Source organism: Haemaphysalis longicornis, unplaced genomic scaffold (assembly GCF_048455015.1).
Source record: "Haemaphysalis longicornis isolate Haplotype H1 unplaced genomic scaffold, Haemaphysalis longicornis Haplotype H1 scaffold_12, whole genome shotgun sequence".
Lineage (NCBI taxonomy): Eukaryota > Metazoa > Arthropoda > Arachnida > Ixodida > Ixodidae > Haemaphysalis > Haemaphysalis longicornis.
Genome location: NW_027526225.1, coordinates 88,479,995 through 88,502,126, shown reverse-complemented (window position 1 = coordinate 88,502,126; position 22,132 = coordinate 88,479,995). Strand labels below are relative to the sequence as shown.

The window sequence follows — 22,132 nt, the reverse complement described above, 5'->3', positions numbered from 1 at the left end:
ACTCTGAGAAAGCGGCGGCTTACTGTCGCGCAGGCGTCATCTACTCGTATCCTAGAAACAGAGTTTTGGCTGAACGTAAGACGCTCACATCAAGCTGAACAAGTTCCTCGTAGCTTCGCGAGCGGCCTTGGTGCGGCTCATGTTGAAAAACGCAGCTCTATAAAAGGCGAACAAAAAAAAACATTTGTATATGCATACGTGTACACAAATAACAAAAAAAAAAGACGTGTATAAAATACAACCGCAGCGCAAGCATGAAACGCCGGTCAATACTGCAGCGCCACTCTTGCGTCATTTCTGACATCTTTCATCGGCGTTCAGTGCATCAACTGGGGCTCAAGCCAGCGTCCACGTCATTTGTTGCGGCTGCGTGAGTCTCTTCGAGACGCGCATTTCTTTTGCCTTACTGGATGTCATGCTGTGGGCTGGTTTGTTCTAACGCAGTTTGCTTAGCCTACAAAGCATCTATAAGGTCTCCAGACTTTTGGTGACAGCCGCGAAGTTGCCTTCACCATCAGCGTGGTCGCTAACTACACCTCGGCCAAATCTCCTGGTGTTCGGCGTTGGTCGTCAGCGTCATCGCGACCTGGACAAGGGCTGTACATCTCCCAAGTCGCAAGGCTTGGACCCACTGGAAGAAGTTCCCGTGACTCGCATGCCGGCTTCTTCTGCCTCGTTGCGCGATAGACTGCTAAGTCGTGACTGCAAGCTCGCACGTGTAGCCATGGATAGTTCGAACACCGCAGGCACGAACGCTGCTAGCTCCATCGATGGCGGCAGCAGCGTCCGCGAAGTTCCGAATGAGACGCCCGGCATACATAATGTCTGGGCCTCTAACCTCGACGAAGAACTTGAGAAGATTGGCCGTATCGTCAAGCGGTACAACCACATCGCCATGGACACGGAGTTTCCCGGCGTGACGTCCAACTACCTAACAGACTGTCCCAGCCGCGGAGAGCACGACTACCACAACCTCCGCTGCAATGTGAACATGATGAAGGTCATCCAGATAGGCTTCACCTTCATGGACGAGGCCGGCAACAAGCCCTCGAACAACTGCACCTGGCAGTTTAACTTCAAGTTCAGCCTTACAGAGGACATGTACGCTGATGATTCCATCGCTCTGCTCGTCAACTCTGGCATCGAATTCGAGAGGCACCAAAAGCAGGGCATCGACCCGTACGAGTTCGCCCAGCTGTTGACGGTGTCCGGCGTGGTCCTTTCGCCTGACGTGAAGCTGATCTGCTTTCACGGTGCCTACGACGTGGCCTACCTGCTCAGGCTACTGACGAACGCGCCGCTGCCTCAAGACATGTCCGAGTTCCTGGAGGTCATGAGGCTCTACTTCCCTGTGGTCTACGATGTCAAGTACCTGGCGCAGACTTGCACGAACCTCAAGGGAGGCCTCAAAACGCTGGCTGACAAGCTGGACCTGGAACAGATTGGGCGGCGACACCAGGCAGGAAGCGACAGCTTGCTGACGGCGGAAGTGTTTTTCAAGATACGAGACATCTTTTTTGAAGGTGAGATCACCAACGCCAACCTCTGCGGGCCTCTGGTTGGTCTGGGTATTCCATAATCGATTACTTGAACCACAAGATACGCCAAGCACGTCGCAGGCTCCCAGCGCCGTTCTAAGCCTACGTCATCCTCACCCTTTCCTTTCTTGTCACCACCTCAGCCTGCGTATCGGCAGCAGCACACCAACCGTCTTCGCGTTGCGCTAATTTCCCGTCTACTGACAGTAGAGAACAGATAAGTGCTTCACAGTACTGCTTCTTGTGTTCTCACATATGACCTATTCGTTCCCTGTTCGTGTAAAATCTCCGAATGCCTGCCTCGTACTCGTCTACTGTATACGCCTCAGCCTTTCTCGGGCGTTGTTTTTCTGTGGTACCTGCCTTTTTTACTTTACTCCCGCTTGATGTTTTTTCTGGACATCCCATCTTTTTGTGAAGTTTTTTGGGCCTGAAAGGAAGTTAACCAAGCCGTTACTTTAGGAAGAAAAGAAATAAAAATGTTATTCTGGTTTTACAAACACTTGTTTCAAAGGCGTGTGTCTTTTCGGAGCTGCAATGTGGAGCGCCAAGCGTCTGGTAACATGGTTTATGGCGGGGAGGGCCCGAGTGATATGTTCACGTAAAAAGTGTCAGTGCGTTCATGCATGCGTAAATAATCGAGTGAACGAATGAGTTTCGTGCGCATGTTTCTGCGAGCACGTGATGCGCACGCAGGCACGCGCGTTGTATTTGTGTAAACAGTCAGAAAAAAATGGCAGCATCTCCACTTCGTGGATGATGGCGAGGGTGTGGAGTACGTGGACTCGAAATGACATCCAAGTTGCGCCCCGAGTGACATCCGATTTGCGCCCCGGGGCGACCGTAATTCGATTTCAGCCGTGAGTTGCACCTTGGTTATCCCTACATGAAACTGCAACTCACGGCTGAAATCGAATTTCGCTTCCTTTTCGCTTGGTGGTGGTGTGCGCACGGATGGACGCGGACGGACATTGGGATGCCCTAAGGTACTCCGCACCGTTACAGGCGAGGAAGTAAGCCGTTTGACTCTCGGGTACTAACTCACGGTCGTAGCCCAATGACCGGGTAAGACGACTGCCACTAACTCTGTCTGTTCTACCAGACACAGGCTCGAAACCTGCCGGTGCCGGTGGCGATTACGGTGCCTGTGTGATTTCTTGCGATTGTAAATGCTATGCACACGGACGCAGACGGACATTGTGAGGTCCTAAGGTACTCCGCACCTAAAAAATCCCGGGCCATCTCCACTAACGTGAAACCTGGGGAGGGGCGAAGCATGCAGTGTATGTGTATTCTTGGCGCCTGCCGTTTTTGCCGTCGGAGGTGAAAACGTTGGGGGGTAGAGGTATACAGCTGTTACGTAAAAGTCTCGTGTCTTTCGTCGCATGGGTTCATTCTTAGTTTCCAATTTGGGTCTTTGGAGGTTTGAAGATCGATTGGACGCACTTGCATCGAAGTTTTTTACGCACTTTTGACGCAGTTTTGATTTGAGAAAGCTTTCTAGATTCTCTTAACTTCCTTTAGGAAGGGATAGTAAAGTTTTTTTTCAGTCTGCGATGACGGGAAGTAAATAGACGAAGAAAGCGAAAGCCGCAACGGTCGGGAGCTCCGTGGTCGGGAAGTAAAAATATCCCGGGCCATCTGCATGCACTAACTTGAAACCTGGGGAACAAAGCATGCAGTGTACAAGTGTATTCTTGGCGCCTTGGCGTTTTTGCCAACGGAGAGGAACCGTTTGGGATAGAGGTGTACAGCTTTGCTGCAAAAGTCTCTTGTCTTTGAAGCACGAGGCGTAAACGAGTGCCCCGGTGTTTTTTTAGTGTGCGTTACGAAGCGTTCTAGCGCGAAGCGTAAACGAGTGTCCCGGTGTTTTTTAGTACGCGTGAGGTTCTAGCGCGAGGCGTAAACTAGTGTCCCGGTGCTTTAGTACCATGACTACATAAGACCACGATTACGACGACGACATGAGACGCCGACAGCCCAATCCCCTAAGGTGCTTCGCCCCTAAAATTCGCAGACGAGAACCGATAGTGCGGCAAGCATCAAGCAGGAAATATTTCGAGATAAGCGGATTTTCGAGAAAAGCAAAGTTGCACGAATTGCCATGAAATATCAAGTTCTTTGCAAAAAAGGTGCTACTACTCACGCGCTCTTTAACAGCAGCTTCCAATCTTGCTATTCATAAAGGTTTGAAACAAATAAAAAAAACATACAAGAGACGTTTACCAGCTGGGCGCCACATGACGTGCCACAGGGTTGCTTGACGAAGTTGATACGCCTCTAGGTTCAGACTTCACGTTCGGGGAAAACATCGGCTTTGTGGTAGGCGCGGCTAAACGAGAAAAAAATCGAGGGTCTAAGGCGCGGCAGCATCGCACAAATCTTGTGAAACGGTCCGCGGCTGCGAAATTTTAGATGCGACTGCATCTCATTCACTCGCCTTGTCCCTGCATCCGGCGTCGTCGGCGTCCGCCCCTCCCCCATTCTCCTCGCCGCTCGAGCTTCGCTCTCCACCGCTCACCCCCTCTCCTCTCCGATAGCGAACGCTCTCTCGCGAGGGGCATTGGATTGGATTCGATTGGATGAATTGGTTTGGATTGGCTTGGATTGGGTTGGATTGGATTAAAGTGGATTGTGTTGGATTGTGTTGCGTCATAGCCACGGCAGACGCACTGGCGCCGGCGCGTCCCCTCACCGCTATGCGCGCTATAAAACGCGGTGCCTGCACCGCTCCGCTCCATCGTTCCAGCGCCGTTCCTCCGCTGTCCAACGCTGCAACATGAACCCCCTATGCGTCGCATCTACACAGGGGTTCCCGTGAGGAGAGGTGAGAGTTTTTTTCGTTCAACTCTCAGTGAAAATTTCAAGATATGTGCAGTTTGGCCCCAAAATACTTCGAAATGAAGGGCAACAGATACATGGGACGTAAGGGAAACGGTTCGGTGCCGCGGAAAATTTCGACTTAGCCGATTTTTCGAGATACATGCGAGTTTGAGTTAACGAGGTATTACTGTATATATACAGGCCCGGGCAAGAGGCAGCCCTTCCTCCCAGGAAAAATTAAAACTTTCCTCTTACGATACCATTGATGTCTAGGAAAAAGACTACACGTGCTATTCTTTTCAGATACATTACAGGCAACTCTTCTTTTATTGTCTCATTAACACTTTTTCACTTCTGATACTGACCCCAAGTTCTCTAGCTTTGAGCAATACATCAAGAGCAAGGCTACTAAAACGCGTTCAATCGTGGTTAGAGAAAGTATGCAGTACTTTTAAAACAATGCAGCGGTAAAAGTTGGACAAAAACTTACCGTTTGAATTGTCGGATAACTCACGCTGCCTTGCACCGTGGCGACTCAAGTGCGCTTCGAGGCGCCGATAGGATCAATCGGTTCGCGTTCCATTAGCTGGCTCGTGCGAATGATGACATCAACGAATGCTCTCCGAGGTCAACATCCTCGCTCTCTCTCACTCCCAATGTTTCATTTGTCGATAAACAACGAGTGTATCTCCCCCCCCCCCCTTCCCTTCATTTCACCGACCAAGCGCCCCTCAGACCCAAGGCGAACGCAGCTGCGGGCGCGTGAAACAAAAGCGTTCCGCTCACGAGTGGCACGCGGCCGGTGACACGTGCCACGTGATGCGTCCGCCCGCAGGAGAGCCGCACACAATGGGAACCAGTCGCTACCTACAACCTCCCATCCCGAAGAGAATCACAGAGGCATCTGATCAGCGCACACCTTGCTCTGCGAAGCCAGGATTTTACTCTTTTAAAGCGAAGCTTTCTTCGTCTCACTCATGGCTGCGTCGTTACCTAAAACGCACTGGAGGAAAGCCAACTTTACACAATTGGAGGGCACATGATGATGAGGATGATGAGACAAGAAACAATGGCCTCGTATGTGCTCCTTTCGTTGCAAATGTCAACGTAAGACGATAGTCGACTGGCGCCCCTGCCAAGTAAATGCGTCCCTTCTCTTTCCCGCTCACCTCTCATGCTATCCTCTACCGTCTCGTTCGTCTCAAGAAAACACGCTAGAGGTTTGCTTAAGTAAATTTAAATTTGCCGCGTTCCACTGCTCGAAGCCGGGTGCCTCGATAACAGCGCTGACGTGTACGGCGGAGACGCGCGTGAGTCGAGGCACCCTATACTACAGCGCTTATAGAACCACGTTTCCCTATTCCACGAGCGTTTCAAGCGGAACATGGAACCTATTTAGTGGAACCTTTCGTTGCTTTTGCCGTTTGATTTTTTAAATGCCGTCAGGTGGCGCGGGCAACAGCAGGCGACGGTTTTCTGCAGTTGATGTAGTATTTCATTTGCTATCGCAAACCAAGCATCAATGATTTTTTAGATGCGAAGCATCTCTTGCTCTCGGCTCCGTCGTCCGTCGTCCGTCCACCCACACCTCTCCCCCTACCCTATAAAAAAAAATAAACAGCGGTGCCCGGTTTCGATCCCACGACTCTCTGGCCGCAACGGGAGGTACGTGGCGCTCTTCCCACTGCGCTACAAAACCGTGACAGGAGCAAGTGCTACGAACACGCCTTATGTCCTTGACTCATTCAAACCACGTCAAGAAGCTACTGATACAACGACGGCACGTGAAGCTGAACGTCAACGGAAACGACGAACTGAAAACTTTAGAAGAGGATGTTGAATTTCCCGCGGGAAAGCTGTGGCGGGAAGCGCCACGCGCCTTGCAGCTCAACCAGAGAAGAGGACGAAGAGGGCGGGCAGCGAGGTAGGAGCGTGAGCACGCAATAAAGGAGGAGAACCAGGAGGTGTTCGATCAGGTAACGCCGGTGTCAGTCTCTTCACTGTCTCTACATTTCTCTACATTTCTCTGTCTCTACATGGGGGTTCACACTACGTTCCCATTCGTGCTCCGATAAATGAAACAACATAACGGCAACACAATGGAACCTACACGGAACCCCTATGATGCTTCGCATCCTCCTCATGGTTCCCCACGGGAAGATGGTATAATTTTTTAAAGTAAAGAAACACTAAAATATTCATTCATGTATTCATCTTCTTCCTTATATATTTTCCTTATATTTCTAGGACTGACAGGCCTGCAAGATTGCAGGCCTGTCAGTTCTTTGAAAAAATTCATACCTTTCTTTGAGCAGATTTGGATTCTCGGCAGGAGTGATAATACAGTGGCGAGGGAGCTTTTGGAAGTTGTTGGACCTCTGGGTCCTCCAGCTGCGGCGCGATGCTCAGGAAGGGGAGCGACACGTCGTGATAGTATGAGGCTTTTAATGGAAACTAGAAGAAGAAGCAGGCGCGAGCCGGAGCCGCCACATGAGCATGCGGCAGCTCGTGAAGCGTAATGAAATGATGATGGTTAGCGTCGTCTGCTGCAAGGGTTGACGAAGAAGAAGTCACAACAGAAGTGTTTTATATTAAGCAGAAAGGGGACAAGTTCGTCAGCGATACATCTGTGCTTTTGCGTGCCAGCGAGTTTGAGTTTTTGAAAACGTCACTTTTATCGTGTCCATCTGTTTGATGCTTTCCACTTTCCACGATGCTTTCCAACGGAGCGGTAATGCGGTGCCGAGTGCCCGCTCCCAGTTTTTCTTCTTTTTTGCATCGTGCATATTTGTATTAGGAATAGACATTTTATCATGTCTTGGCTGTCACTTTGCTGGTTTCATCTGTATAATATCTGAGAATGCTTGCATCGTTTCTGCGGTGACGTAAGGCGGGTTATTTGAACACGAGTATGACCCATAACATGCTTGCGCAGAATTTTAACATGGCACTCTTGGTTCATAAACCACTCGCACGACTTCAACCGATTAACCGGTTGAATGAATTAATCGCTACTAAAGCATTAATCCATTAATCGGAAAGTTAATCCTTCAACCACCCACCCACCCCGACCCGAAATATTTTTTGTATATTGCGCAGGAACACATGCGAAAAGGCTACAGCCCTTCAGCCGCCGCCACTTCACGCTTTACTAGCTCGTTCTCATAGAATATTCGTCCTCTATGCTCGGTCCTGTTAGAGCGTACTTCTAGTACACTCTAGTCCTGTTTCGTGAACTGGATTGGAAGCGGTCTTGGATGCTTGTGGCTTGCGGAAACACGAACGCAGGTATTTGGACACAAATCCGAAGAAGTGTTTAGAGAACTGTTTCATCCTTTCGGCCCTGCCGTCCTATATTTAGGACATGAACCAAAAGACTCCTAGCAATTTGAAAACAAAACCAAGAGAGCTAGTTTTCTGGGAAATTGTTCTATCAGCATTGTTCGTTTTTTGCTCAACTGAATGCTAGAAAGAGGAAGGCATTGTAGTGACGCCGTAACTGACGTCAAGGTGGACCCAAGAATCGAAGTCCTAGTTTGGTGACATGGCTGAAAACGCCAAAATATTTTCACTACCAGCCCTATGTTTTGTATGTGGGCTCAGTGCTTTCCAAATTTTAGGAAAAAAAGCAAAAACATTTTTTCCTGTAAATTTTATTTTTAATTCTCTGATGACCTAACTTAGATGTCAAGCTTGTAAATCGCTAATTACTTGCACCACTACCTTAATTTATCGTTTTTAAGATTCAACGGTCCAAATATCAAAGATACAGCTTTTTTTTCCATAGAACAAAAAATTCAGGGACGAAAGGGTTAAAACAGAAAACAGAACAGAAAACAGAAAACAGAGAAAACAGAGTAATGACGCGAGGTCCGGTTTATTGGCATTAATTTTTCTTTTTTTCAATTCTCCCCTCAGTGCGTCTTGTGCCCCACATCAGGAACACTATGCCACATAGTGTGGGAATGCCCGAACATCCCAGACCTCACTCCCAATCCCAACCCTACCCCTTCACAGTGGGCGGCGGCGCTGACCAGCTCCGACCCCTGCTCCCAGCTTCGGCTGGTGAATAGGGCACGGAAGGCCGGCTACAGCCAGGGAGTCCTGGACTGAGGACACCCCGAACTGGTCTGGAGTGACTGCACTCAACGGATGGGACAAATAAAGTTTTTTCCTCCTCCTTCTCCTTGCTCCACGACTCCTAAAATTCTCTGCATCTATTAAAGATTCCCTATTTCCCTTTTGGCCAAAAGTACAGCCGAAAATTCCCCGAAAAAGGTAAAATTACCCGCTCGGAACATCACTGGGGTGGAGGCCTCGCTTATGCGAGGCGTTCACCATGGGCGATCTTCTTGCCTAGTGTTATGAATCGGCCAGCGCCGCAGTACTTCCCCGCATCACTCTTCGGCTGTGCGGCGAAGCCACTACGTGCGTGCGCCACCATGTCAGTGGCAAGTTGCGACAAGCCGCGTCAGACGCTTTGCTCTCGGCGCATTTCAAAACTTCGGCGGCTGGCGGCGAGGCTCGTCTCCACGCTTTTCAAGGACAAAGAGGCCTCGTCGATCGCAACAGAGTCCTCCTCTCTCCCCTCTCTGGGACTCAACGTGCGCGGAGGCTACTGACGACTAACGAACACTGGAAAGAGCATGGGAAAGAGCGTTGTGTGTGTCTGTGACGTTCGTGGCGTGTTGCCGCTTGTTGCGTTTGACCGTTATCGCTTTTGGGTATAAATAGAGCTGCCCAAGCGTTGTAACTCCTTCCTGTTAGAGCAGCGAATCGATGTTGTCGCTTTGTTCGAGTCCTGTATTGTAACCTCGCACGTCGGGGCATTGTTCTTTGGCTTCGGCTCACCTCTCGCAATGAAGTAAACAGTAACGTTAGCCTACGGCTTCTGGACTTCTTCACGTCTGCAACAGCGGCTGGCCGCTCGCATCATACACGCTACCACTCGTATGTCGGAGGCCACGGAGCTCGGATCGGGTGCCCCCACCCGGTCGCAACAACTGGTGGCAGCGGTGGGATGGCAACTTCGTAACACGTGAAGCCAGCGGTGCGAGACCCAACACCACGGACGTCAAGGCGGCTTCGGACTTCGCAGAATTCACGGCGGTCAAGGGTGAGTGCGGGACTTTTCTTCACTGAGTTTTACCAGGCTTCTGAGGATAGCTGGTAGGGCGTGTGTTTTTGTCGCGTGGGTTATTCGCGCAAAACATTTTTGGAGCAGTGGGAAAGCAGTACTCTGGACCGGCCATGAATTTGAAAGCGTTGAAAAAACCGCAGTTTTTGGAGCTTGCAAAAGAGTTGCGCTTGGATGTTACGGACGCGCTGAGAAAGCCAGAGCTGATACAGGCTATACTCGCTGTTGGGGCTGACGATGAGGAGCTGTCGGAATGCATTGAGCTGATCAATGGCAGGGAGACCGCGAAACGTCAGGCCACCGAGGCAGAGGCTAAACGTCACGCTGCAGAGGCAGAGACTGAGCGCCAGCGTGAGGAGTTCGAGAGGCAGAAACGAGAGCAGGAACGCGAGGAAAGAAAGCGAGTACGGGAGCTCGAAAGGCAGAAACAAGACCAGGAACGCCAGGAAAGAAAGCGAGATGAGGAACACAAGGAAACAAAATGACAGCACGAGGCAAAGATGCGATGGTACGACCTCGAACTCGAGCGCCTTGAACAGGAAAGAAGGGAGCTCGAGGGAGAGAGACTCCAACGGAAGAACAAGAACCTAGAGCACAAAATTCAACTCGAGCAGGAAGAAGCGAAGCCTGAGTTAGAATTATTGCTCGAAAAAGACCTCGTTGTCGAGGAAAGCACCGTGCCAGTGCTGCCAGTAGCAGACGCTCGGGAGCGCGAGTCGGAGGTGACGGTTGCGGCCCAGCAGCGTGGCAAGGTTGCTGAGAGAGATAACGACGGCGCATTAGCTCAGACTGTCGGCAGAGGCGGCAGAGGGCAGTGCGTGTCCACTGAGTGGGATAATGTGTCGGCGTTTGTTTTGAAGATCTCGGCAGAGTGTTCGGACGGTTCAAATTCGCGGGATGCTTTGGGAACGGCTACCGACTTGAACGTGAACATTTCGCGAGATAGCGACGTTTCGCAGGAATGCGTAAACGATGAGGCTACCGAAAGGCAACACGAGTCCGCCGAAACGGAGGTTGTCCCTTCGGACGGTAGTGCAGAAACAAGTGACGTGGTGGGAAAGCCTGCAGTCGAGGCAGCCAACGGTTTGCAGGGTCCAGTTGGGAGTCATGACGATCTCGCCACTGAGCAAGCCGATTCCGTCCTGCCACCAGCTCAGGTAACCAACCTCGAGCAACGGCCAGCCGAGCTCGTAGAGATTCAGGTATCGCGGGCGGCTGAGCCGTCTTTTGAGAGTCAGACAGGGCAGATTAGTTGTAGTGTAGTTCTGGCAGTGAGGAATGAGAACGGGAACACGCTTCGGTCTTCGCGTGCTGAGGCTGCCGCCGAAACAGCGAGGCACGACGAGGTAGTGACTGTTGGATGCTACGAGGCGTCTAATGAGCACATCGTGCCCTTGTCACTCCCAGCTGATGCTCCCGACGATAAGCCAACATCGGCTGAGCTAGTCGAGGCTCCGGTGTCGCCTGTGGCTGAGCCGAAGTTGGGAACCGTACAGCCTAAGGAAGAGAACGTGAACGCGCTCCGACGTTCGCTTTCCGAACGCGTTCGCGAAAAGGTGAGCAACGAGGACAGAGGGAAAACTTCTGCGCGTGCTTGTGGCGCGTGTTTCAGTGCGGGCACGCCAAGGGGCAAAGCCGTGAGCTCGCATCGCGCCAAGGGAACGCCGCCTCCAAAAAGGAGTGCGCGCCTCTCGTTTGAACGTTGGAAAATCTCGTTCGCTCCTCCGCGCGCTCGACCTTTGTCGAACAAGACGACCGGTGTCTTTTCACGCGGTCGCAGCAGTCTCTTTCAGAGAACGGGCGTACCTAAAGTGCGATACAAGAAGGGGAAAAGCTCGGAGCAATGATGAGAGCTCGAATCGCAGCTCTCAGCGCGAGAAGTGGCCTGTAGACGCCTGAATTTCTCAATTTCATTGTTTTTCCTGGAGCAGGTTTCGCCCTTTACGATTACATTTCTTTTTGTGTGGGACATTTCCTATCACGCGAAATGTCACCTTTCAAGTTTGTTCACTTGTCTAAAGTACTGCAGGGCAAAAATATAACTAGAGTAGTTAGTTATTCACGTACTTTTTCGCAACTAAAAGCCTGGTAGATCTTCAGTGTGGATTTGTCTTCGCACTTGCCGGCGATGCGGTTGTGTCTTCCAGTGTTGTTCTGTTGCTTGCCTGACCAAGCCAGAGACGTTCTTGGGGAGCCACTACTCGTCCAGTGACCCGCCCGGTGAAGCTCCAGCACGGTGTCGTACAGCCCAGGCCTGGAGTCGAGCGTCTGCCGAGCACTTCACTTCGAAAGCATCCCTCCGGACAACGGTTGAAGACCCTTATCCATCGGGATCTCGGACTCCCGGCGGAGAAGCTGTTACGGATCGGCCAGCGCCGCAGTACTTCCCCGCATCACTCCTCGGCTGTGCGGCGAAGCCACTACGTGCGTGCGCCACCATGTCAGTGGCAAGTTGCGACAAGCCGCGTCAGACGCTTTGCTCTCGGCGCATTTCAAAACTTCGGCGGCTGGCGGCGAGGCTCGTCTCCACGCTCTTCAAGGACACAGAGGCCCCGTCGATCGCAGCGGAGTCCTCCTCTCTCCCCTCTCTCGGACTCAACGTGCGCGGAGGCTACCGACGACTAACGAACACTGGAAAGAGCATGGGAAAGAGCGTTGTGTGTGTCTGTGACGTTCGTGGCGTGTTGCCGCTTGTTGCGTTTGACCGTTAACGCTTTTGGGTATAAATAGAGCTGCCCAAGCGTTGTAACTCATTCCTGTTAGAGCAGCGAATCGATGTTGTCGCTCTGCTCGAGTCCTGTATTGTAACCTCGCCCGTCGGGGCATTGTTATTTGGCTTCGGCTCACCTCTCGCAATGAAGTAAACAGTTACGTTAGCCTACGGCTTCTGGACTTCTTCACGGCTGCAACAGCGGCTGGCCGCTCGCATCATACACGCTACCACTCGTATGTCGGAGGCCACGGAGCTCGGATCGGGTGCCCCCGCCCGGTCGCAACACTAGCGATGCCGTAGTCCATTCTCTGCGTCCGAATTGTCTATTTCATCCCTCTATATTGAGGTAAAGGCCAGCCACAGTTACCTTGGTGGTACTTCGGTCGTCCTTTCTTCGCCTTACATGCCCGGCCAAATTCCCCTTCTTACTCGTATGGCCAAAATTAATCCCAAGCTGTCCACTACGCGCGCCTCACAGCCGAGCTGCAACACGTTCTCTTGGGCCAGTTATACGCATTGTCGTCGAAAATAAGGACACTTTGCTATCTTTAATTTCGGTTTAGCCTATCAACAGGTTTATTAGCTGTTCGGTAATCGTACCAGAGCTGCTGAGCTGTTGAGCTGGTGAGCACGAGGTCGCGGGTTCGATTCCCGGCCGCGGCGGACGCTTTTCTGATGGAGGCGAAAAGCAAGAACGCCCGTGTGTACGAGATTTCGGCGCACGGTAAAGATCCCAAGGTGGTCGAAATTAATCCGGAGCCCTCCACTACGGCGCGCCTCATCGCCTGCGTTGCGTCGGCGCGTTAAACCCTACAATCAATCAATCAATTCTGGTACGACGCGATAGGGAAAAGAACGCGTGGGATGCGACTACGCTGCCTGGTTTGTCAAATACGCTGCTTGGGTGGCCAATGAGTGGACCGCTTCAAACGTAGTCTTGCCCGTCCGTAAAATATTCGCCCTTTCTTGCACCAATTTTGATCAGTATACTTTTATTTTAGCGCTACGAAAACAAGTGCAGAAGGTTCCCCGTGTCGCCGCAGTCGGCGTCAGCGTTGAATGCAATCCCGCTGGCGTTCGCTGCGTCCAGGATGAACGGAGCCCCTTCTTTGTACGCAGGCCACGGCTCGCCGCTCCCCGTCGGTGGGACAGTGCTGCAAAGCGGCACGGCACGGCAGGTACAGTGCGACTACACTCAAAACTTCAACCCGTTGAAAACGTTAGCTAGTCTGCCTAAAAAAATGGCCGCTTATCTGCTCCTTTCGTTGCAAATGTCGTCGAAAGACAATAGTTGACTGGCGCCCTTGCAAAGTAAAGGCCTCCCTTCTCTTTTCCGCTCACCTCACATGCAGTTCCTTTGCCGTGTCATTCCTCCCAAGATAGCACGCTAGAGGTTTGCTCAAGTCAATTTACATTTACCGCGTTCTACTGCTCCAAGTCGGGTGTCTCGATGCCAGCTCTGCCATACGGCGGAGACGCGCGTGAATTGAGGTACCCTGCTACAACATTTATAGAACCACGATGACCTCCTGCACGAGCGTTCGAAGCGGAATGTGAATCCGATCTAGTGGAACCTTTCGTTGTTATTGCCGTTAGATTTCTTAAGTGACGCCAGGGAGTGGCGCTGGCAACAGCAGGCGACAGTTTTTTTTGCCGTTGATGTAGTATTTCATTTGCTATCTCAAAAACCAACCATCTATCAATTTTAATAAAGGAACACTGCAAATACTACTTATGTATTGATTTGCTGCCTTAGGTTTGCATTTTATCTTGTTCTTGTTCGAATATGTTGACAAGTATGAACACTGACACCGGACTTGGACGTTTAGATTTGGCTCTGGGTATATAAGACTATTGCGCAGATACTGTTTCACTTTGGCCGGGTGGCTGAATCGAGTCACACACAGACAGACAGACAGACAGACAGATAGACAGACAAATTTATGCGTTTAAGTAGTCCAAGAAAGACTATCGTCTCTAAAATATGACATCTGAAATACGCGTATCCGCGGCGCAAACGGCCATGAAAAGTCGGAGATTTTGAAACCGGAACTACTAATAGCGCGGTCATTACGGCCGGGCTGAAGTGTCGTTCCAGTCGGCGAGCGAGCGGCCGCATGCGGCCGGTGGGCCAGAGAAAACCTGCGCGCAACGCTTCGCCCTCTCAGCAGCCCCAGGAGAAGCGCGCCCAGTGGAGCTCGACCGATTCCCCTGGCTGGCCGGAGGAAAAAACACCCGGCCAGCCGCTACGTCACTTCCGCTTCATGGCTGCTCGCGCGATCCGCCGGCAGGTGCAGCGTCGCCTGCGACGGAGCTTTCTTAAACGGTTCTAAATAATTACAGTTAAACTTGGATGTAACGAACCTCTACGTAACGAATTTCTCGATTTAACGAAGTTTTTCAATTCCTTATTTACACCCTCATTAAAGCCCTCATGTTCGCGAAATCTATGTAACGAAGCCGTTGCGACGCTTAACATAGCGCCTCTTCGTAGCGCCATGTAGTGTTTTAGCTCGTGGAAAACAGAAGGCGCAAATCACGCAGTTTTCTAAGAATAAGGCCTTGAACGGTGAGTTCACCTTCACTGATGTCTAGCATTCTGGTTTCGTTCCTGCTTCATTCACGCGAGCCTTAACTCAAAACCTGCATGCAACGACAACCTGAATGTTACGAAAAATCGCAAGATTTTGGCAGCTTCATTATATCCGGGTTTAACTGTAACAGCATTTCACAGGGCTACCAGTCATGTCCCAGTTGGTTTAGTGGTACGTACTGTACGTTCAAAGTAAATTTGGCCGAGGTTAAATTTGAGTGCAGTTGGTGTTTAAATGCACCATGAAGACACATGCCTGTTTCACTCCGCAGAGCCGGCCGTTTATTCCTCATTCGGGATCCTTTTTTTTCGCCCCGCTCACCTACCCCTCAAAAAAAAAAAGGCTTCGAATTTCCCGCTGCGCAGCTACAGAAGTGACATATGGTGTAGTGTGCCAACTCCCTGTGTGTGATCTCCATGCTAGCACTGAAGCCGGGAGATCGAACGGAACGGGAGGCACCACTACAAGCGTACAACCTAAACTATCATGCTATTACGCCCCAAGATTTAAAAAAATGAGCAATGTCATTACTCGAATAAAACCTCGTGCATGTTTCCATTACAGTGGAGTAGCAGCCAGTATTTTTTCCGTTAATGAGATTGAATGAATTGCAATTACTTATGTAACTCGAGGAGTACTGTCCTAATCATTATTCATCAGCTATCACGCTATATATCGGATACGATCAGCTATCATGCACTAAGATTTAAAAAAAAGAGCGATGGCGTTACTCCAAGAAAATCTAGTGCCTAATGCTTCCACTACAGTGGAGTAGCGGCCAGTATTTTTTCCGTTAATGGGACTGAATTAATTGTAGTTACTTATGTCAATAACGCGTCAATGCGGCACCTGTAGGTCCCCACAAGAAGCGTCTAACTGCGGCATTTTCAGCGAGGAATTGGATGCTCATTCATTTTGATTTATTAAGAAACCACGCGAAATAAGAAAAATGCCACGTAACGGCGCTCCTGCCAGTATCATAAAGCAGTGCCGTCGAACAGGTTGCCTCTGAGTTAGCCAGAATGAAATAAAAAAAGAAGAAATCGCGGCCGAGTTCGTGCCTTATTTGCTGCACGCGCCCCGCAAAACTTGCTGTTGCTGTTCCTTCCCTGCATGCCATTATCAAGGTGATGAGCTGTCTTTAGAGACGTGTGACAGGCAAAGCAGTTGCTTTTCAATCACCATATTTGAGGACGCTGGTTTATGAAGCGGGTGGGAGCGCCGTCACGCGGTATTTTAACACGAAAGTGTTTTATTCCTGGATACACTAAGATTTCACTGACGTCATACCTGTCATGGAAATGACACCAAGTACAACGAAGCAAGCGGCCTGCAAAGGGTGCACCCCTGCACACAGGGTCGTCTTGCGGGGAAGCAACCTTTAGAACTAAAGAGTGCGTTATACTTGGGGCGGTTCGTTTTCGGCTTTTATATTTTAACACGAAAGTGTTTTATGCCGGGATACACCAAGACTTTACTGATGTCATATCCGTCACGGAAATGTCGCCAGTACACCTTCGCCGAAGCGACCCGCCAGCAGGACGTAGCTCGCCAAGTACAAACACAAGACAGCCGCCGACCCGATTCATGCTCAGCTGCAGATTTCGCTGCACATTTCACTTTCGTGTTTTACCGATTCCTATGACAAAGAAATCCACCAGTATTTTTTTTCATATATCGCGGGGTTTCTTTAACAGTCAGAATAAAATAATGCGCAATTAGTTCGTCGATGAAAATGCCGCAGTTAGATGCCTCTTGTGTTGACCTACAAGTGCCTCGTTGACACTTTAATGATTAAGAAAGTACATCTCGAGCTGGGTAATTAATTAAAATTAATTGAACCTCATTATTGAAACATTAGGTTTTCTTCGAGTAACGCCATTTCTCTTTTTTAAGATCTTGGTGCATGATAGCTGGGACACCCTGTATATGCTTCCGGAATCTTGCTCCTGGAGTTGCTATAAACCGGCTGCCATAACGCCCATTCGTGAACGGAGTTCACTCTTGCGCAACGTGTAAACGTTGCCTCATTATTAACTCTAATGGCGGGGGAAAACCAAAAATGCATGTTGTTGTGGAAGACTGATCAACTGAGAAAGGCCATATCTCTAACACTGTAAAGTTAACAAGCGCAGCAATCCCTAGTTAACTCGGAAGTCATAACATATGCTGAACAGTTCGAAATAAGCGAAGTTTCGAGTTAAACAAAATGACGAAAATTTGTGGCCAGGTCACTGAAATAAAAGCTAGTTCTGGTAAAGCTCCACCGCTGAGGGGAACTTTTGTAATAAAGGCAAAACAATTTGCAAGAAAAACAATATTTTACTATTGCGGATGACAGAACTGCGCGATGCTCGCCTGTTTCGCGTTAGCACCTGGTCCCAGAAAAGCGTTCTCGAGCTGCTCAATGCATCGAAATAATCGTTGGTCGCAACCGCTACATTCTACCTTGTTGTGAATCAGGCAGCATGTTTCTTGTTTCTGCCGTCGTAGGCAGTTCTCGAGGTTCCTCGTCATCCGCATGACGAGCTGCGTTGCCCACGGCTGTCTCAACGATGTAGGCGTCGGGCAGCAATACGGTAACGGGGATATACCCGCCGCGGTGGCTCAGTGGCTAAGGCGTTGTGCTGCTGAGCACAAGGTCGCGGGTTCGATTCCCGTCCGCAGCGGCTGCTTTTCTGACGGAGGTGAAAAGCGAAAACGCCCGTGCGTTCGAGATTTCGGCGCACTTTAAAGGTCCCCAGGTGGTCAAAATTAATCCGGAACCCTCTATACTACGGCGCGCCTCACAACCTGTGTAGTTTCGACGCCTTAAACTCCACAAGCAATCAATCAATCAATAAAACAATAAATCAATAAATCAATAAATCGATCGATCGATCAATTAATCCATCAATCGATAACGGGGACATCGGCCTCATACAGTGAGTGCTGCACGAACCGTTCACGACCGTGTTCGGCGCGTAGCTGGAGCTAAGCGCTTAAACAAAGACCTATCAGCTGCCTGCGGCGAACTTTGCTTTGAGTCCTCGAGATATCTATGTTCCCCCGAAAAAACTTATCGAAGGGGGAAAAAGGGGGGCCAATACATAGCGCGCCTATGGGAGGTAGATGCACGGCGAAAAAAAGTTTCGACATAACCAATATTTCGAGACGCGGCGAGTTAACGAGGGATTATTGTATATGCGCAACGTGTATGGCTCCAATACTCCTCCTCATTCATTCTAAACATACCATTTCGGAGTAGAAAAGGATTCTTAGGTAACTTAGCAGGATTATGCTGTATTACTTGCGGCGCCCCGAACGTCTCCGGTATGGCAGAAATTGCTGGTGCACTCACCCGTTTTTAAAGAAGCGAGCGATCGCGGCCACGTCGAACGCGGGCTGGAAGAGCCTTTCCAAGTTGCTCGCCGTCGACACGTATCGGTAGACCGTTCCGTTTCGCGCCGCGGCTGTGTCGGCGATCACGTTCGGCAAGCAGATGGTCCAGTAACGGACCAGGTAATCTTCTAGCTCGGCCGCGGTCTTCATATCGTTTAACGCCCACGGCAACTCCTTTCGGTCCACCTCGGCTGTGGCCGTAACTACGCGCTTCAGAAACATCCTAAACACCGCTTCGACGCTCGAAGCATTTTTGTAATCGTCGAGAGTGGACGCATATCGCTTGAACACAGCCTCGGCTTCGGCTCGGTCGCTTCCCAGAACGATCTGCCGAACCTCGCTGAAAGGGGCTCTCTTGTGCAGTACGGCCAGGGGAACCCCGTAGAAGGGACTCGGCACGAACGGGAGTTCCTCCGTGAGGTTCATCGCGCTTCGCATCACTTCGCCCTTCGTGGCGTTCCGGAGGCATTCCAAATGGCCGTACACGTCGTCCGCGTTGGAACAGTTCAAAAAACGCGCCATTTCGGCCAGGTAGCCCCGGCCGCGATCCGGAGTGTTCGGTGTTACTGGAACGGTCGGGTAGGACCCCTGCAAGAGGGCGCGCTTGAAGGCGTTGCACTCGGGGCTCATCAGGACGACGGACAGAAGGTAGGCCCCCGATCCTAGTCCCAGGGCCGCCATGTTCTTGGGGTCGCCGTCGAATTCCCGGGCGTTCCTCTTCAGCCAGGACAGGGCGAGCAGTATATCCTCGATGGCGGCGTTCCCCACAGCCCTGCCGGCTCCGGCGTTGAGGAATCCGAAGACGCCTTGCCGGTGGTTTGGTACGGCCACGACAAAGTTGCCAGCGGCAGCCAGTTCAGCCCAGCCGTGACTGTTGCTGTGTCCCCTCTGGAAGGAGTCCCCGGTGACCACGACTGCAATGGTCCTGTTTCTGCGCAAGGACCCCGCCAGCTGCCGTTGATAAGTCATCGAATCAATCAACCAATCAATCAATCAATCAATCAATCAACCAATCAATCAATCAATCAATCAATCAATCAATCAATCAATCAATCAATCAATCAATCAATCAATCAATCAATCAATCAATAGCTGATTCATATAAAGAAATGCGCGCTGTTACCAGCACCCATGTCTACAACATAATTTCTCGTTATCCGCCACGTGTACTGCCACGGCATAAAGCAGTTGAGGCTGAATTCATCCGCTAAGCTAAAGTCACAAGTTGTCGACATTTCTGTTCGCGCGGACACGACCAGCTGAAGTAGAACTCGCTGTTGCAGACATAGTGTTGATTGACTTCTTTCGTCATCCCCCCCTTACTCTTTGGCCATCGGCTGGACGACCGGCGCCCACACGTTCATGTAGAGGCAGTCTTCGGAGCCGATGAGCGTTCCGTCGCGCCCATACTGGACGCAGGGGCTGCCGGAAGGGTTCAGGTCCTCCCAGATGGGCCTCGTGAACGGCGGCCGCTCCAGAGGTCGCGGCCTGGCGAAGCGACCCTTGCCCGCCGTGGTCTCGCCGTAGGGCACGTGCAGGAAGAGCAGGACGCGGTCCCCGTGGCGTGTGGTCACCAGCCGACCCCGCGTCGGGCCGCTGCTGGTGACGACCACGCCGCTGTTGTGCTACTGGATCAGCCCCACGGTGAATGCCAGGAAGACGAGCGCGATGGCGAACAGCAGCGGCATTGAGCACCGCAGCGCCGGCCTGTACGCATGCGTAGTGAGCTTTCAATGGCGGCGTTTTTAAATTGAAATAAAGTGACATCGAGGGTTCCCCGGATGCCCTGTGTGGTCGGGACGAAACACTGCGGTAAAAAAAAAAAAAATGACAGACAGTGACATACAACTTGTAAAACACCAAACCCTTTGAAAATACTAAAACTTTAAATAAAAAATATAAAACGTTAGAATCTAAGGCAAGCAAAAGACGTTTCAGCTTTTCACAATCTAGACACAATTTTGTTCGTGTGATCTAGACTTTCGTAGTGAAGCCGAAAGTGAAGTTGGGTGTTCGGTGAAAAGTTAAATTCCGTGTTCATCGGCCGGGCCAGCGACAACATCCAGTGCAGTTGAGTGCCCCATTGTTGAGACCTCCTCTTCACTTGGGCGGATTGTTGTGGTAAGTGTTGTGCTCATTGGCCGGTGATAGGAACATCTTCTAACTATAGAAAAGCTTCTATAGTTGACTGTCACGCTTGGAAGTGCGCGATATAAAACTTTCGCTGTTGTCTGACGTTCAGTAAGGCAACCACAGAGCCCCCGTATGTCTTCTTTACTTACAAGGACGGCTTGCACCAGCTGTCTGCACCCACGAGGATGGCGTGCCCCCCCTCCCCCCGAAGAAAAAAAAATAGCTCAGGCTCACTGACTTCACGTCGCGAAAGCTGATGTTAACAGCGAATGAAGCCGCCTGGTGCTCTCTAATCGCAAGGCTAAGCTTCATAGAACTTTTCAAAGCCGTTAGAACGGGAGCGAACGTATGCCGTTCGCTCCCGTTCAAGCGTCAACTCTCACTGCCCCTCCCGACTAGCGGCATGAATCTTCCGGAGAGCCCGCGACTTTACCTATTTTCCGAGCAGGCGAGAAACGACCGCCAAGCGCACTCGTCGACATATGCGCGTTCCATCGACAATCGTAGAGCGTCTCAGCAACGGCTGCTCTCCGCATACAAAAACATCGTTCTTTCCCGATTGCGCCGGCAAAACAAAGTGCTGCGGCGAGGCGCTGCGCTGCGCTAAGCTAAGATGTTGGGAAGGGGAGGGGGGGGGGGAGGGGGGGGAGGGGGGAAGATGGGTGGAAAGGGCCTGAAACTGTCTGAGCCTCGCCGCGTATTAGCGATTTCCCTTTCCCATCGCACCGCCCAAGCACCCCACCAGCCCCGCCAGCACTGACCGCCAGCTTCGCAAGTTCCCCTGTCCGTGGCCTGTGCGATCAGCTTCGCCGCCACCGCGCCTCAAGCTGATCACGGAGGCCATGCCCTGTCAGAGTAGGCACTTACGGGGACACGTCTCGGAGGTTTCGGTTCCTCTGGATGTTCCGCATCTCCGAGCAGCTGCCCCGGTCTACCTCCGATTCGAATGAGCCAACGCTGATGATGATAGGCCTATTTTTCTTCTAAACGGGCGTGCCGTCCCCACATTGCCTATAGTGTGGCAAACGCGATACTAGTTTGGCGCACTCACTACGGGGGATTGGCTACGGTGAGGATTTTTTTTTTCTTTTTTGCGGCTCTCCGACATGCAAATTCCGCCCATCTCCCTGCAGCCTACAGCATATGGTATGGGAGCGAGTGCTATCACACGGAGTTACAGTCCTCATTTTCCTCCTCTCCGAACCTCTTCCCAAGAGCAGAGGGAGGGCCAACTGGCTACCTCCCACTTGGAGGATCAGCTACAGCTAATCTGGGTTCAGCTGTCTGCACGTATCCAGGGCACCAAATTCCGTTTCCATGCGGCTGCAAGCGGACGCCACTTCCATTACGCACAACGACATTTTCTGGTTCGCACACTACTATTGCTTTGAGCAACTGCAAAAAGGAACCTGCAGTTCGGCCTAGGGGTAGAATCGTGGGTTTGGGCGCGGGGGACTGGGTTCGAGCCCCGGCAAGGTCAAAATTTTTGCAGGACCCGTACTAGAAGATGTAGGAACTTTTATTATGCCTACGATGAAGTCAAAAACGAAAGGGACACAGGAGAAGGTAGAGTCTTTGACTCTCCTTCCTCCTCCCTTCCTCAGTCGTCGGCCAAAAGTCCTTGGATTCTGTAGGCGGCCCCAGCCACACGGACGACCCGAAGTTGTGCTTCCGGGTCTGGGATGAGCAAAAGCGGCCTCCCATTGCTCCGTATTCATTACATGAGTATTTTTTTTTTACTGTAGAACATTCTCTTGGCTCAATTATACACTTTATTTTCTTAAATAAATGTGGTTTGGCATCTTCTAGGTCA

General features: G+C 51.0%; 1 protein-coding gene and 1 pseudogene across 2 annotated transcripts in view; one reads left to right on the top strand and one right to left on the bottom strand.

The window, feature by feature from the left end:
- The window catches only part of LOC144162955 (carboxylesterase 5A-like), a 33,065-nt gene extending 12,229 nt beyond the window's left edge, over positions 1-20,836 (bottom strand). The window contains exons 1-2 of one of the 2 annotated variants that reach the window (XM_077693693.1): positions 19,510-20,836; positions 18,146-19,117 (exon numbers count right to left, since the gene is read on the bottom strand). In XM_077693693.1, coding sequence (XP_077549819.1) covers positions 18,146-19,117; positions 19,510-19,550 — 1,013 coding nt within the window. In that variant the 5' untranslated portion in view covers positions 19,551-20,836. Of the gene's footprint in view, positions 1-18,145; positions 19,118-19,509 lie in introns of those variants that run through there. The other variant, XM_077693694.1, reaches the window with a different exon arrangement.
- LOC144162056 (CCR4-NOT transcription complex subunit 7 pseudogene) lies at positions 329-1,656 on the top strand (annotated as a pseudogene).
- Positions 20,837-22,132: the final 1,296 nt, after the last annotated feature.